The 14,264-nt window shown below is 47.7% G+C and overlaps 1 protein-coding gene and 1 non-coding gene across 2 annotated transcripts; both read right to left on the reverse strand.

Moving 5' to 3' along the window:
* Positions 1-267: 267 nt before the first annotated feature.
* On the reverse strand, positions 268-432 carry LOC144148158 (U1 spliceosomal RNA). The gene has a single exon (XR_013317982.1). It is a non-coding gene; the product is annotated as a U1 spliceosomal RNA (small nuclear RNA).
* Positions 433-6,741: 6,309 nt separating this feature from the next.
* On the reverse strand, positions 6,742-14,017 carry LOC144148153 (uncharacterized). The gene has a single exon (XM_077679735.1). It carries the CDS (start codon positions 13,877-13,879, stop codon positions 13,241-13,243), a length of 639 nt encoding a protein of 212 aa, XP_077535861.1. The 5' UTR covers positions 13,880-14,017; the 3' UTR covers positions 6,742-13,240.
* Between the last annotated feature and the right edge of the window lie 247 nt (positions 14,018-14,264).

Here is a 14,264-nt window from a genome sequence, read left to right on the forward strand (position 1 = left end):
GTCTGCGCCTGCGCGCTCGGAAGGGCGAGGAGGCGCGGACATGGTGAAGGCAGGCCCGCGGAACTAATCCCCCTACCGCGACGAATGCCCAAGTGCCCAGACGGGTCCCGGTCAACCCGGTAACAACGTTCACGACGGTACGGACGGACTGTTAAAACGCTCTATTAACTGCAGTGAACAGCGCAGAGTGACGCGACGCGCATCGTGCACCACCACACGTCATGCACAACACTGCCATTGTATCTTACTTTGGATTTGCATAAGGAAGGGGGGAGAGCGCGCACGCAGTCCCCCCACTACCAAAAATTGCATGCCCCATCTACCCCAGTTTGGGGAAGTGGCAGGGGTCAACACGAGCGGAGTGCAATGCACGTGCCTCGCCCTGGGAGCGCACCCGTCCGGATCAGCGCAACTTCGACACCAGGTAAGTATGCCCCCAAATGTCTGCCATTTTGACGCCACCAGATGGAGCACAGACAGGTGCGCCGGTGGCTTCACTGACACTTATTCTAATTAAATCACTTTAAAAGAGATTTATGGCTTTCACACAATACTTTTTCTAAAAATATTCGCGGCTCTTCTCATTGTTTTAATCAAGTGTTGCTTTCAACAACACAGAAAGAAAATAAAATAGCTTTTAATAGAACGCCTGCACGGGGTAAGTTTGCAGAACAGTTTATTGTAGCGAGTGCTTCTTTTACCAGAACTGACACTCATCTAAGGAAGTAGCGAAAAGTTAACCTTCAAAAATCAGTGGAAACGAACTAAAAGGGGCCTATTCATAAACCCAGCAAATAGCGTTTTTTTTTTAGGGGCGAAGCTCCTAAAGCCATGGGTCTATCCATCCCTTGTGTCTCGTGGTACGTGACCGCCGCATGCTTTCGGAGATGTCGCAAAGTGGGCCGCGTTGCACGCGCAAGAACCGGCTGCAACCGGCAGCGCAAACTCGGCACCGGGAGCGCGAGCTTGTCTGTGTTCGCCAACGGAGGCGCGAGCGCACGTGCACTGCGAGGGGGAGATCACGCAAGAGATCACGCCACGAACGCAGGCAGTCGTTCTCGGAGATCGAACGAGACGCAAGGACCTTTGCTCGTTTCCTCTCGTCTTGTTCGGGCACAAGTTCGCCCTAAATAAAAGTTCTTTCTTTACCGTTGTGTCCCATCCTACGTGACAAATTGTGGTGGAGGTGCGGGGTAGTCCTCGATGGCGCGGAGTCTTTCACCAGGTCTGGGCCTGGGAGCATTGACTCCGAAAATAAAAGTTGATTTGTACAATGTACGCACACAGTCTTACGTCTTTCTTAATGATGTAATGGGCGAACTTTCACGGGAGAGTTACGGTTACCGATGATCTCCCCCTCTCGAGCTTCGCCCCACTTATCATCATTCATTCCGTGGATATGGCGTGATTTTTTTTCTTTTCAGTTACGTTACGAATTTCCCGCGTCTATTGTTCCTGCAGATAGCCCGCTGGGACTTGGAAGTTCTAGGACTGCTGTTCCATTGGAATAATAGCACATGGAAAAATCGAGCGCCTCGTGGCGTCCTGGACTCTCGCTCGGCCTCTCCTCCCCACACCCTTCCCCTCAACGGCCCTCACGCTGAGCCACCACAGCAACACCCTGCAGCCACGTATGTAAGCTTTGCGCTTACATGCCGCAACCACATGCAGTGTATTTTTCGCGTTTTGACGCGTCGACGTCGCCCCGCGTTGCGCGTCGCCAAAATGCATGGAGACGCGAACTGACACGCAAGACGTTAACGCCGATGTCTATGCTCTCCAGATACAAGCGCGCATGCCCTCCGCATTTTTAAATGCAGAGCATTTCAGTAACTCACGATGTCACCCGCGTTGGCGTCCGTAGTCCGCATCGCTCCCCGTCGGTCTGGCATTGGATTGGATTCGATTGGATTGGACTGGCTTGGATTGGATTGGCTTGGCTTGGCTTGGCTTGGATTGGTTTGGATTGGATTAAAGTGGATTGTGTTGGATTGTGTTGCGTCATAGCTGCGCCACGTTGCGTCATAGCCGCTCCACCGTGCGTCATAGCCGCGGCAGGGGGTTCACGGCACGTTTCACGTTTCACCATCGACTTCATCGACAATGTCTACGCGGGAAGAGAAGGCGGCGCGGCGGCGTGCTGCGGATGCTGAGCGCAAGCGCCGCAAGCGAGCCGCCGACGCCGAACTTCGCCAGCGAGAAGCCGCAGCCATTCGTGAACGTCGGGCGGCGATGCGGGAGGGAAAACAAGCACAAAAAGAACAGAACTCCTGCTGGCGCAGTTTCAGGCAGGGGGCGCGCGAGCACTGCGAAGACGGGAAATTTGAAATGCGTCGGGTGGTAGCAGTGAGCGGATAACGGCGCTACAGCCCATTATGGCGAATCAGTGCTCTGCATTTCCAACAGTTTTCACGTAGAGTGGAACGGCTGTAACTTTTTTAAGTGTGAATAAGCGACCCCAAACCATCCACCGCCGGCGTTGGCGGCGGCGGCGTCCGCAGTGCTCCTCTATAAAGAAAAACAGCATCCGGCGCCAGGTTTCGATCCGCGGACTTTGCGGCCGCAGCGCGACGCTCTACCGATCAAGCCACGGACGCGACGGTGATATCAGTGTTGACGCGCCTTATATCTTTAACGCATTCAAACTACGTCGTCAGCGGCGTGCGTTGGCGACTCAGCGGCGTTATAGCGGCTTGATAACTGCGTGGTGTACACGTGATACTACAAACCCGATGGAAGAGATGGAAGAGAAGGAGGCGAGGCGGTGGGCTGCGGGGGCCGAGCGCAAGCGCCGCAAGCGGGCCGACAACCGTGTATTCGCACTTTCACATTCTCCCCCTCGGGGAAATGCGGGGGAATTCTTTTTTTTTTTTTTTTTGCTGTCATAACAACCAATCCAAAGTACAGTCAAACCCGACTATAGCGAACTGTAATATGCGCCGCGATTAGTTCGATATATCCAATAATTCGATATAGCCGAACCCGTCTATAACGAATTTTTTTTGTTACGAGTTCGCAATACGCGGGACCCACCCTGCCATTCCCACATAACGAAACGAACACATAAAGTATGCCATTACCATACACAAAACAATCCATTTATTGCATGCAATAAAGCTACTTCCCGCCTTAACTGCCTACAATTCGCAAGAAAGGGGCAATTTTGTTTTCACTTTCGTTTTGGCGGCACCAACTAGCACCGCATTCTCTACACGTTTGCACCAGTTCAAGTCCGTGTCCTTCAATATCGAAGCAATATTGGCGGAGAAGATCAGCAGGCAAAAGCGCTTCATAAAGCGTCGGACGGCTTTACGTTGTGATATCCCCAGTCTCTTCAGTGCTTTCAGCAGCACCAGCTGCCATGACATCGGCGACGGTGTGTGCGCTCGAGGGGCTCATAGTGACGGCACCATCGTCGTCAACACTCAGTAAATCCTCTGAGAACACTCCTTTCGGCACAGCATCTGAAACGTTAGCGAGTTCTAGGCGCAGTTCGCCGATGATGTCGTCTGCCTCGCTGGCTGGATGGACTTCGTCGTGAATCCCGTGCGCCGGGAACAGTTACGGAAGGTGTGGGCACGGCCGCTCGATGGAAACTAGGTCGAGCGGCCGTGGTGTGGGGCGTCACGTCGGTCTATGCGAAGCTCAACATCTTAATCGCTGCTCCGAGACCACGCGTTTCGGTGGCAATTGTAGCTACGCGCGCCGAGTTCGATATATCCGATGTGAACTTCGTTATAAGCAATATGCTTCTCATGCATTTTCGTAGCAGATTTGCTTTTGTTCGATATGTAGCGCAATTCGCTCTGTCCGGGTTTAACTGTAGCTGGTATCCTCGGTTATGTACTTACATTTTGCTTCAAACATGCCTGAAGCATATCGCTGTAGTTTTGGACATTACCCCCGGCCCTGTGTTTTCACAAATTCCCGATTACCTCGCTTGGCCGTTGAGGTGTAGAACTAAGTTCTGCTGTTATATGCAACTCGTACTAATGTCTCAAAAGTAGTTTCACAGTTTTGCTAACCAACACCTGTGGGGCGAATCTGGATTCTCCAGTAGAGTGGGTGCTTCTACGGATCCCTCGGTATATGTTCGGCCCCACCTTATTTATTGACACTAGTTCGGCCGTTATTGGATCGGTTTGGCCGTTATCGAATCGGTTTTTGCCAATAGAACTTTAACGTGGACAAATGCGCACAGCAAATTTAAGAATTTTACCCTGATACGCCGCTCAATGCCAAGAAGCCTTTTCCCAACTGAAACTGCTGTTTTACAGGGTTTTCCCCTGACTAATCCTTAATGGGGAGAATCAGAACTTAGGGTAAATTACCTCATTAAGACGTGTTGTCGGGCGGGTTGGTTCATATTGCGGAAATAAGGATAAAATAAAATAAGAATCAGCAACCGTCCTGTCCGTTCGCCGTCTTTGTCTATGCTGCGCTAAATATCATTTCCGTAAACTACCTGCTCTTACGGATTCCTCAGCATGTTAGGGCGGCTACAGAACAAAACCCGCGATGATGGTTCGCGGGGCATCTCGTGTTTTGCCGAGAGTAGCGCCACCCGTCTCCAGCGACGGTGAGAATCGCCAAGATGGCCTTCAGGTTTCCCATAGGCCACAATCGTTCTTTGTTTTCTAAATAAGCAGGTAGGTGCCGTTCCTGTTCTTGGTGTGAAACAAAATAGACCACAAAGTGCGTCCTTCATGTAAAGTTTTAGCGCGAAAGGATGGTTCACTCAGGAAACAATTTTTCAAGACAGGCATTTATCGATGCAATACCCTGTATTCACGCCACCACTTCCACCAGGGGCTTGCTGGCTTTAATTCAAGTTTAGCGGCTGCTACGATGTTGGGCCTTGCGCAGTGCGCTTTCAGTCTGCCGCCACGAACATATGCGCACAGACGGCGACACTCATACGCAGCTTTCGCTTCAAAAATCTACCCCAAACACAGATAAGGCGCATTATAAGTACAAAGCAGCGATGTGTCAAGTTTGCCAGTACCGCAGCAATTGGGCATATGCCAGATTATATATCAACGAGCCTAGCACAACGTTATCTGCAAGCAATTATTCCACGGGTGATTTACCGTAGGCCTGTCTTTGTGTAATTTACCGTTAAATGTTATCATAGGCTGCATCAGGCCGGCTGTAACGGCCTTGATCTTGGCAGTAGTTCTGCGAGGCCTACCACGTGGCGTCGAATGTCTGACGCATTTAACATTTTAAACCTGGTTTTACGCACCAAAGCAGGGATACGGAGGGCTCTGGATTAACAACGACCACTTGCAGAAAAATGGCCGCCGCGGCCGGAAACTAACTTGCGTACTTGGGCTCAGAAGCACAATAGCAACTGCGACAGGTATGCATTTAACTTTATTACCTAATAGACATCGCTCTGTGCGTAAACTTTTACTTACGGGGCCCTTTATGAGTCATAAAGCATCCTGAATTCCGTTTTTCCCCTTTGAAGTTTAAAATTGAAATTTGAACGCGCCGAAACATGCTTGGCCATGCAGCACTGCGTGGTTTAGGGCTCGTGACTATTAGGCCATTTTTGGGTCCCTTCTGTCAACTACGTTTTTTTCTGCTGAGAATCCGAGCGCTAACCGGATTCGTTGCGTTTCTTAAAGTGACCGCAAGCTGAACGTTGAAGTCTGCAACATTTATCACTGGTGTCCGAACTTTACGACAGCTGTGCGTTCCGCTGGGTCCGCGTCTTCTCATCCGCGTAGCCTTACGGATGTGTACCTTTCCGGGAGGAGTACGCAGAGTCCACACGCAAAGCGTCCCTGCGGGATACCTGGTGATTCCATCGAAGTTTGGGCTGATAACGTACGTCGGGTCACTGTCAACGACCTCGGGTCTTAGCGCACCCTTGCAAGCCGTATCAGAGTCGGCAATGGCGGGAAGGTTCAGGCTGCGGGAGATGACATGGCCCGCTAGAAAAATAACAAAGTCGGGGGGCAGTGAGGTTGGAGAATTATGTAAAGGACACTTGAAGGAGTAGCGACACAAAATTTCATAGATTAGATACCTATGTAAAATGCTTCCCTTTTATCAGGAGATATCACCCAGCAAGTTTCAACAGTAACCGTTTAGTATAACATATTTTAAATCCATTCTAATCTGTGCCTGCACGAGAAAGCCCAGAGCGGGCCAGCATGACATCTGCTCCTTGCTCCAAACTGCCGACGTCGGGGCTCCCGTGACAGCCGACACGCCGGCTGTGGTTGGCGCGCGCTGCTACGCCATGTGTACACGTCATGGTTTTGGGACTGACGTCATGATGCCTGGGCGCGTGGGTTAGCGTGGGGATGGTGAAGACCTCGGCCGGTCTGGGCGCGCGCGTCCAGACCGGCAGCAGTGCGACAAGAATGGTGACGTCAGGTGCACCCTCCTGTCATGGCGGTCGCTCGGCGTTCGTTTTGTCGAAACCGAAACTAACACTAATAAACGACGCCGCAAATGATTGTTTACGCTGAGATCGGCCGTCTAATGTGCCATTTCATGATTAGTGGGCTGGTAGGCATCCACAGCAGCGAAAAAAACCTAACACGAAAATTTCGTGCCAGTACTCCTTCACAAATTATGCGAGCCAATTTAGGTCTGAGCAAAAGTTCCAGGAGCATTTTGCTGCGTTTCTTTAAATAAGACAAGAAGCACGGAACTAAAATACAATGCAAAATGGTCATAAAATACCAACCAAGAGACACAGACATAAATATGTTACACAATAAGTCCTTAAAATGGTCCTTTATAAAATGGCCTGCAAGCAAATCAAACTTGGCCACATTGCGAGCATGGTTCAACATCTGCACACCAGAATGTCAGAGATATTTCAAAATACCCATAGCGGTTAAGGTCTACATATGATAGGACTCACAGCCATGATCTTATTAACAATAAACAACAGCGTCACATTCGGGACTTACTGGCGAATCATAGCCCTTGGGGTTTGGCAGGCTAACATCCTCAATAAAAACATCAAAGAAACAAGTAAGGAACGTTATGCAACCCAGTCCATCAAAAACGCTCATTTATGCGTGTACTGGGGGTTATTCTGCAAGGAACATCATCATCTGTCAAAAACACACATAATCCCACTCAGTAAAACATACGCATTACTTTCAAAGACATCAATGCTAAGGGCACGTCATTAACACAAATTTTTCACTCGCACTCTGTAAAAGTCCTCATGGAAATAACAATTTTAACCCATGATGTAGCCTTGGCATTCAAAAGTTACTGCCTGTCAAAAAATTGAAAAGCCACCTACCACAGCAGAAAAATGTGGCTGCTAATGTGAACAGCTTCATCCTTCAAGCGAGCAGGCCTAAGTGTGCCTCTTGTAAAAGAAAGCATGCCGCTGTCAGACTTATCTTATCATGGCCGAAATTCATTGTCTAACAGAGGTAATGAAGCAGGGGGTAGGACGATAACAAAGATAAGAAACAATGCCCACAAATAATTGTGCCAATTTCATCACTGCGTGACAGCTGCCGCAATGCAATGCCATCATCAGCAATTTAATACTCGTTAGGGGTTTGGTGCATAATTATTGCACACACTCGCAGCTGGGTAGCACAGACGATGCAACCTATAAACTCGATTGTGAAAGCACCAAGTCTGGGAGCAGGCACCTGTTTTATGTACACAAAGAAGGGTCCAAAAGGTCACCATAAGCATAGGCCTGTGCCCAATTATTCAGAAGTAAATAAAACACTTTTAGGCGTACAATAAGAGCATTAGATGCCACCCAAGTTCAACGAGGGGCCGAGTTATAAATAGGATGATATAACGCATAAATACAAACATGAAAAAGTACAGACCACCGAGCAACATGGATTTGAAACTTAAGATTACTGTTGAACCCCTTGAACTGTCATTTGAGCGCACAAAAAAGCGAGTCATGAATTGTCACCAACTAACGTTTCAGCGTTATTGCACTTTATGGCGTAGCTTACGATTACTGTTGAACCCTTTGAACTGTAATTTGAGCGCACAAAAAAGCGAGTCATGAATTGTCACCAACTAACGTTTCAGCGTTATTGCACTTTATGGCGTAGCCAGCACTTCCCAATCACTGTGTCAACGTTCATTTCAGAATGGTTAGATAGATTAAAACAGCCACGTTTACTTTTTTTGCGATCCAGCTAAATGCAAGGGGAGTGTACGCATAGTGTACATAAGCTATGCACAAAAAGTTGTCTAAATTTTGCTTACAACACATCATAACAAAAAAAATCATCTTGTTAAGGACTTTTCTGTCTTGCATGTGTCCCCTAATACATATGCAAAACAAATAATTATACCAGGCATTACTAGTAATAAACCTCTACTTACATTGTAAAGGTACCAGTGAACACCAGGTTTTACACTACATGCATGGACAGTAACTAAATTATCCACATGCCCTCGTATTTTTGTCATTAAAGGAGCCATAAAAAGAAAATACAACTTCGTTTAATTTGAAAAAACTAGGATTCAGTATATCACTCAGCTCCATTACAGCCAGAAAAGATGTTTTTTTAACGAAAAAAAAAGCAAGTAGTATTTAAAAACTTTCAAATTTTGTGCCACAGTGACGTGTTATGAGCAAGAATGATGTCATACGGGCCAACAATAAAACATAATTTTCAGTGCGTTAACTGCACGTTAGCATTCAAGTGATGCGGTCAAATGGAACTAGAGGCCCCATTACAGACGTCCACTCATGTGCCGTTGCGACAGGTCAGTTAGGCAGCCGCCAATCGCACAAGCAAGGTTCCGTGAGGTCATAAAAAAGTTGTGGGAAATGACTAGGCGGTCGCGACTGCTTCACAAGTTTTCTTTCATATCTCCGTTATTTGTTCGAAGATTGCGATGATATTGGTGTCATTTTTATCGGGACTAAGCAGTCTTTATAATAAACTAAACTTGTATTTTGTCTTCATGGCTCCTTTAAAGAAATGTTTAAGAGCCTGTTCACAAAAAAAAAAAAGCAAATGTAAAGGCATAATACTGCACTTTGAAGTTGAGGGTCTTGCAGAAGCCCGGCTGGTCGGGAGATAATTTTGCAATAAAATGGGGACACCAACCAAAAGAAATTACTCTAAAAGCAACAAAAAAGAGATATTTCAGCTCCTATATGGAAACCTTGTTCACAACTAGGCAAGATTAACAAAAATGTGAACTGCCCATGGTGGCTGCCCTCATTTTCCCTCTCCATGCCTGCAACTCATTTGAAGCGTTTGCAACCATATCAGATGTCACTGGGCCACCGAAATGACACCAAACTGCAGCAGCATAGCACGCATTGGTATTTCAAAACCTCACGTGGAGGGAGAAAAAGACAAATGAAAATGGCGCCACCAAAATCCATAATGTGCACTTCCCCACACTTGACAATTCTTACTTCTGCGGCGAGATCAACAAATTGTAAGCTCTGGGGGAGAAAACATAAAGCACTCAGCAAAGAAGACTGTGCTGAGAAAAAAGAAGTGCTAGCAAAAAAAAAAGGTGGTTAACCTGTACTTTTACCATACTTATCAGACAACTATCATATACAGATAGCACAGACAGCATTTATAGGAAATGTTTAACTTAAATGCCCATCAACAGCTTGCTCTGCTTTTACCTGTGGCCACTAGGCCACTACAGTTGGCATATGGAGTGAACATATGGATACATATGCAGGGGCAAATTTTTCCCTGGAGCCTCACAGAGTTCCATTTGGTTATGAAACAGTTTCGCTCTCAAGTCCTCCTTCACGTAGGCGGTGATCAGACATGGCCCAGACACACACACAAAAAAGAATAACAAGTGATATACGCATTCCATTTTACCCAAAAAATGTTACCACAGTGACATGAAAGCAGCGGTTTGGCCAAATTTAAATGAAACAGGCAATGCAACTTATTGTGAACAGATCAGTGGGATGACGCGTTTGGCGGTTCCTTAAAAAATAGTAATGCGTCCCCATCAATACTTTGCTTGCCCATCGGTTGAAGCACCAAGCCATCTTGCTTTTCGAGCAAAATGCGCAGCACCAGGCTGGTTGTTCCAATTTGAAAGGGACCCTGCAACACTTTCAATAAACGCTTCCACTCTTTCCTTTGTGTCTGCAAGCAGTGTGAAAGCTACAGTTATTGCCAGCATGGAGCGGCACTGCGTGATTTGCCCGTCGCACCAGATACACCTTCCGTTTCTGCTTTCTTTTTGTGGCTTGATTTTTGAAGTTGCTATCAAAAAGCGTTCACTGCTGCAACTGAAGGACCACTGGCCAACAGCCGCTAGTGACGTAATTATTTGGGCCATCGAAGAACGTCAAGACCGGGAAAGGGAGAAAAATCTTTTGAGCGAGTGTCCAAATTATCTGATGGGCATAGAGCAGTAATTTCTGGCTGAGGTACTGTGCGAATCCCTAATCGAAGTACTGGGTGTGTTGGGTGACTACATTCTGCAAGCATTTAAGATTTCAAAAAAAAGTTGAAAAAGGTGTTGCAGGGTCCCTTTCATTCAAAGTGTGCCAAGCCTTGGAATCACGGTTTGTTCCCTGATTTGAACAGGCTAAGTCACTTTTAAAGACGCTCTTAAAATCAAAGGAAAGTATTTGATGGGAAGATTTGGTTGCAGTGGGATGCTAAGCTCTATTTTGAGAGCAATCTAAAGGGGGTCAATGAGGGCTACCAGCACACAGAAAAATGAACAATGACCACCGAATGTTCTTTGCATTTCAAAACAGATTGTACACCTCGAATAGTGGAGTCTGTGGTTTGCCCTTGGTAGCAATTCACCGGTCTCTGTATGTGCCTACTTCCCTCCGAGTTATTTTGATGTCCAATGTACGGTGATTCAACAAAACTTTTTTGGGGGCTACTTGGTTTATGATTCTTAAATATGTTCAGCGCAAAAAACCAAAGACAATACACAAGAAAGGAGACAGGACAAGCGCTAACTTTCACCTCAAGCACTAACTTTGAAATGCCACAATGAAATGGTCTATTAAATTAAAGCAGTAATGACTTTTCAAACACGAAGCAGGGCAAGTCACCCTAAGCCCTCCTTCACACAGCCGTCACCTTCTCTGTCACGGTACCGTCACGTCAACAAAAAGCGACGTTGACGGAACGGAGAAGTGTTCAGACTGGATCTACACGGGAGCTTTCTGTCAGATTACAAGGTCGTCTGCCTAGTGATCAGTTTAGCCTGGAATTGAGCGTATTTAATCCGAACAGTAAATAAAATGGTTTGTGCTCACTTTTCACTAAATTTAGCCGTAAAAATTTGTTTTCTGATTAGCTGGTTTAGCGCGGGCCATGGTTCCGTCACGTTGACGTCGGCCTCCCGTCACCGTCGCACCGTTTTCGGCGAGAAATCAGTCGAAAAACGGCGCCCATGACGGAAGACGGTGACAGGGTGAAAAATGGCTGTGGGAATGAGGGCTAACAAGCTTGAACTCAGCAGCAGCAGCCCTAAGATGCATTTTGGACAGACCGGGGGGAGGTCATCCAAGGGTGTAGCAATTAGCTGCACCCTGAGATCAAAGTCAACGGGTCAGAAGAGTTTTTCAAACAGCTAGTGCTTATGTTTCAAAAAACAGAAAGGGCCAGTAAACACCAGGGCTTCCAGATCTGTAAAAGTTCAATGGTAAAGATACACCAATGGAGATCTACATTCGTCTTTGCTTCAAGAGTTCCAAAACTATTTGTTTCCAAGCTACAATGATCAGCCCACTGCCCAGTGGATGGGTGAGTACAGTTGCAAAATTTCAATGGCTTTCTTTTTTTTCAAAAACCTGCCTTGGCTATGGCTGGTAACGAAACGGGTCTTTTTCTTCTTTCTTTCGGCAGCGTAGTTCACTCAAGCTGATGGGTCCATCTGATTCACCTGCACCACGTGAACCAGTTCAGGTGGTGCAGCACTTATACTCCTGTCACACGGCAGATCTAATGACATTTACAGCAAATGTCATTCACTCTAAATGTCATTAGTTCGGCGCTACACGAGAATACCAAATGACATTTGAAGCGAATGACATTTAGCGGCTAACTGAGGTCCCGTACCTCAGTTAGTGGCCAAATGAGTAGCCTCGGCAGCAGTAGCGCGTCCCTAGACAACAAAATTCAGTAACAAACCAAAGAATACTGTTTCTAAAAACTGTCAGTAAGCTTATATTTTCTTTTTTGTATTGTTGTTCTAATAAGAAAGACCAGCAAGTACTAACAAAAAAGAAAATCTCGTCCCCAGTGCGCGCGCTGCCCTAATCCGCATTTTTTGCAGACTTGTCTCAGCTTGTGATGTCTACTGATGTCACCTAAATTGGTGGTTTTCTTGTTTTTATTTTAAAAATTCTCCTTTGTTACGTTTTTTTTTTAAATATTACGTGTGAAAACATTCTAGATGCGCTTGAAATGTAATTTTGCGGTTTTGCGAGCTCGATAATCATCACCGCTATCACAATCAAATGACATTTGTTCCGCCGTGTGGAACCGCACGGCCGAGCCGAACGTCATTTACAGCTAATGTCATTCAGTTCGAATGACATTAGATTTGCCGTGTAACAGGGGTATTAGTCATTCTGGTGAGGGTGAAAAACAAAAATGCTCGTGTACGAGATTTCGGCACACGTTAAGATCCCCAGGTGGTCAAAATTAATCCGGAGCCCTCCACTACGGTGAACCTCATCGCCTGCGTTGCATCGGTGCGCTAAACCCTACAATCAGTCAACCAATAAAAACCGCAATTCGTTTCAGTGGTGCACCCGCACTGCACCGTTCGATTCACCAGTGGTGCCGACAGGTGCAAGACGAGTTCATGGCTTTGCCTGCACTCCCCGCCGAGGAAGCAGCAGCCAAAAAAAGCGCAGGTCTCGTTCCACTGATCACGCAGGATGGCGGAACTGGTACTGCACTGCTGTGACCTGGTGCAAGAGGTACAGGGTGAATCGAACCGACGCAGTGTTGGTCGGCCACTCTGACCTTTCTGTTTCCCTTCATCCAGTTTTCAACTTCAGAGATTGCTTCACGGCGTCCTTTACGGTAATCCCATGTGATGCTGCGAGTGGATTAGTTTGCTTTAGCTTGTTGTCGAAGCTATGGTCAATCCAACACGCACGCTTTTCCCTGTTTGCTTGCTCTGCCACTCCTTCGTTTTGTTCAGCCTGGTTCGTCTTTTTTTGTTCGCACTGCTAGCAAAGCGGTGGCTGGCAAGTCGTCTTGACGGGGAAGAAATGCGCCAACGTTCACGTAGGGCGAGATCACGGCTTGAACTTGACCAGCGGTATGCTTTTGGACGACAGGCAGCGGTCGCAGACCCACTCGGCGTAAACCTCCTGCGTGAGCAGGTGGAACGCCGCATCCGTGAGTCCCGTGCAGATCCTGTGGAACCAGAAGTTGCAGCCGCTCTCGCACAAAATGGCCTGGTCGTTGTCGTGAACCTCTTTGTGGCACACGCCGCACGGGTAGATGGGAGGCGCGTTGGGGTTCTGAGGATTGAACACCATGGGCTGGTCGGGAGGGTAGACCTTTCCGGACGACATGGGCATCGGTTTCGGGTGCATCCCGGACGGAGGCATCACGGGACCCGACGGCATTTGGGGCTGAGCGACGTTCGGCGGCTGGTGGAGCATGGCGTGCTGCGGGGGCCGCCGATGCAGGTGGCTCTGCTGAGAGGTGACGGTGTCGTCGAACGGGTTCGAAGCGACTATCGTCTCTCCGTATCCCGTCATCGGAGGCGGCGGCACCAGGTCGGGGATGGATGGACTCGCCTGTGCCGGTGTCCGACGCTTCTTGGTCGACGGGCTCTCCGGCTGCAGCTTCATGTCGCCCGCCCCGACGCCGGAGCCATCGAGGTCGGCGTCCTTGAATTTGTTCGCCCCCTTTCGCTCACGAGGCATTTTGGGCTGCTACTTTAGAACCTTGTCCGCCGGGGTCAACACATCAGAGCGACGTTAGATGATGCGACAAAAACAAAAGTCGCGACAAACTTCGCCGGTTAGCACTCCGTAGAAAGCAGTAGAAAGCGACGCGGCGACGCTCTTAGCGACGCGCTCGTAACGGCTCAACATGGCTTAGCCTGAGATTGTATTGGATTGCTTACAAGTTGGATAGCTTACAGATTGGCGGTGAGAATATTTTGGCATATAATTTGGCTCAGTAAGATACAAATACTTTTGTGCGAGAGCAAATTTTGGCACCATAGTTTATTCAGTATAAAATAGTAAACTTCCTGCCGTCTGTCGACAATGACTGTTTTTGTTAATAAAAGCTGTAAATAATGTC

The sequence above is a fragment of the Haemaphysalis longicornis genome, unplaced genomic scaffold (assembly GCF_048455015.1).
Source record: "Haemaphysalis longicornis isolate Haplotype H1 unplaced genomic scaffold, Haemaphysalis longicornis Haplotype H1 scaffold_796, whole genome shotgun sequence".
NCBI classification, from domain to species: Eukaryota; Metazoa; Arthropoda; class Arachnida; order Ixodida; family Ixodidae; genus Haemaphysalis; species Haemaphysalis longicornis.

Excerpts from the sequence above, each read along its gene's own strand:
- LOC144148153 (XM_077679735.1), bottom strand. The coding sequence starts at position 13,879 with ATGCCTCGTGAGCGAAAGGGGGCGAACAAATTCAAGGACGCCGACCTC.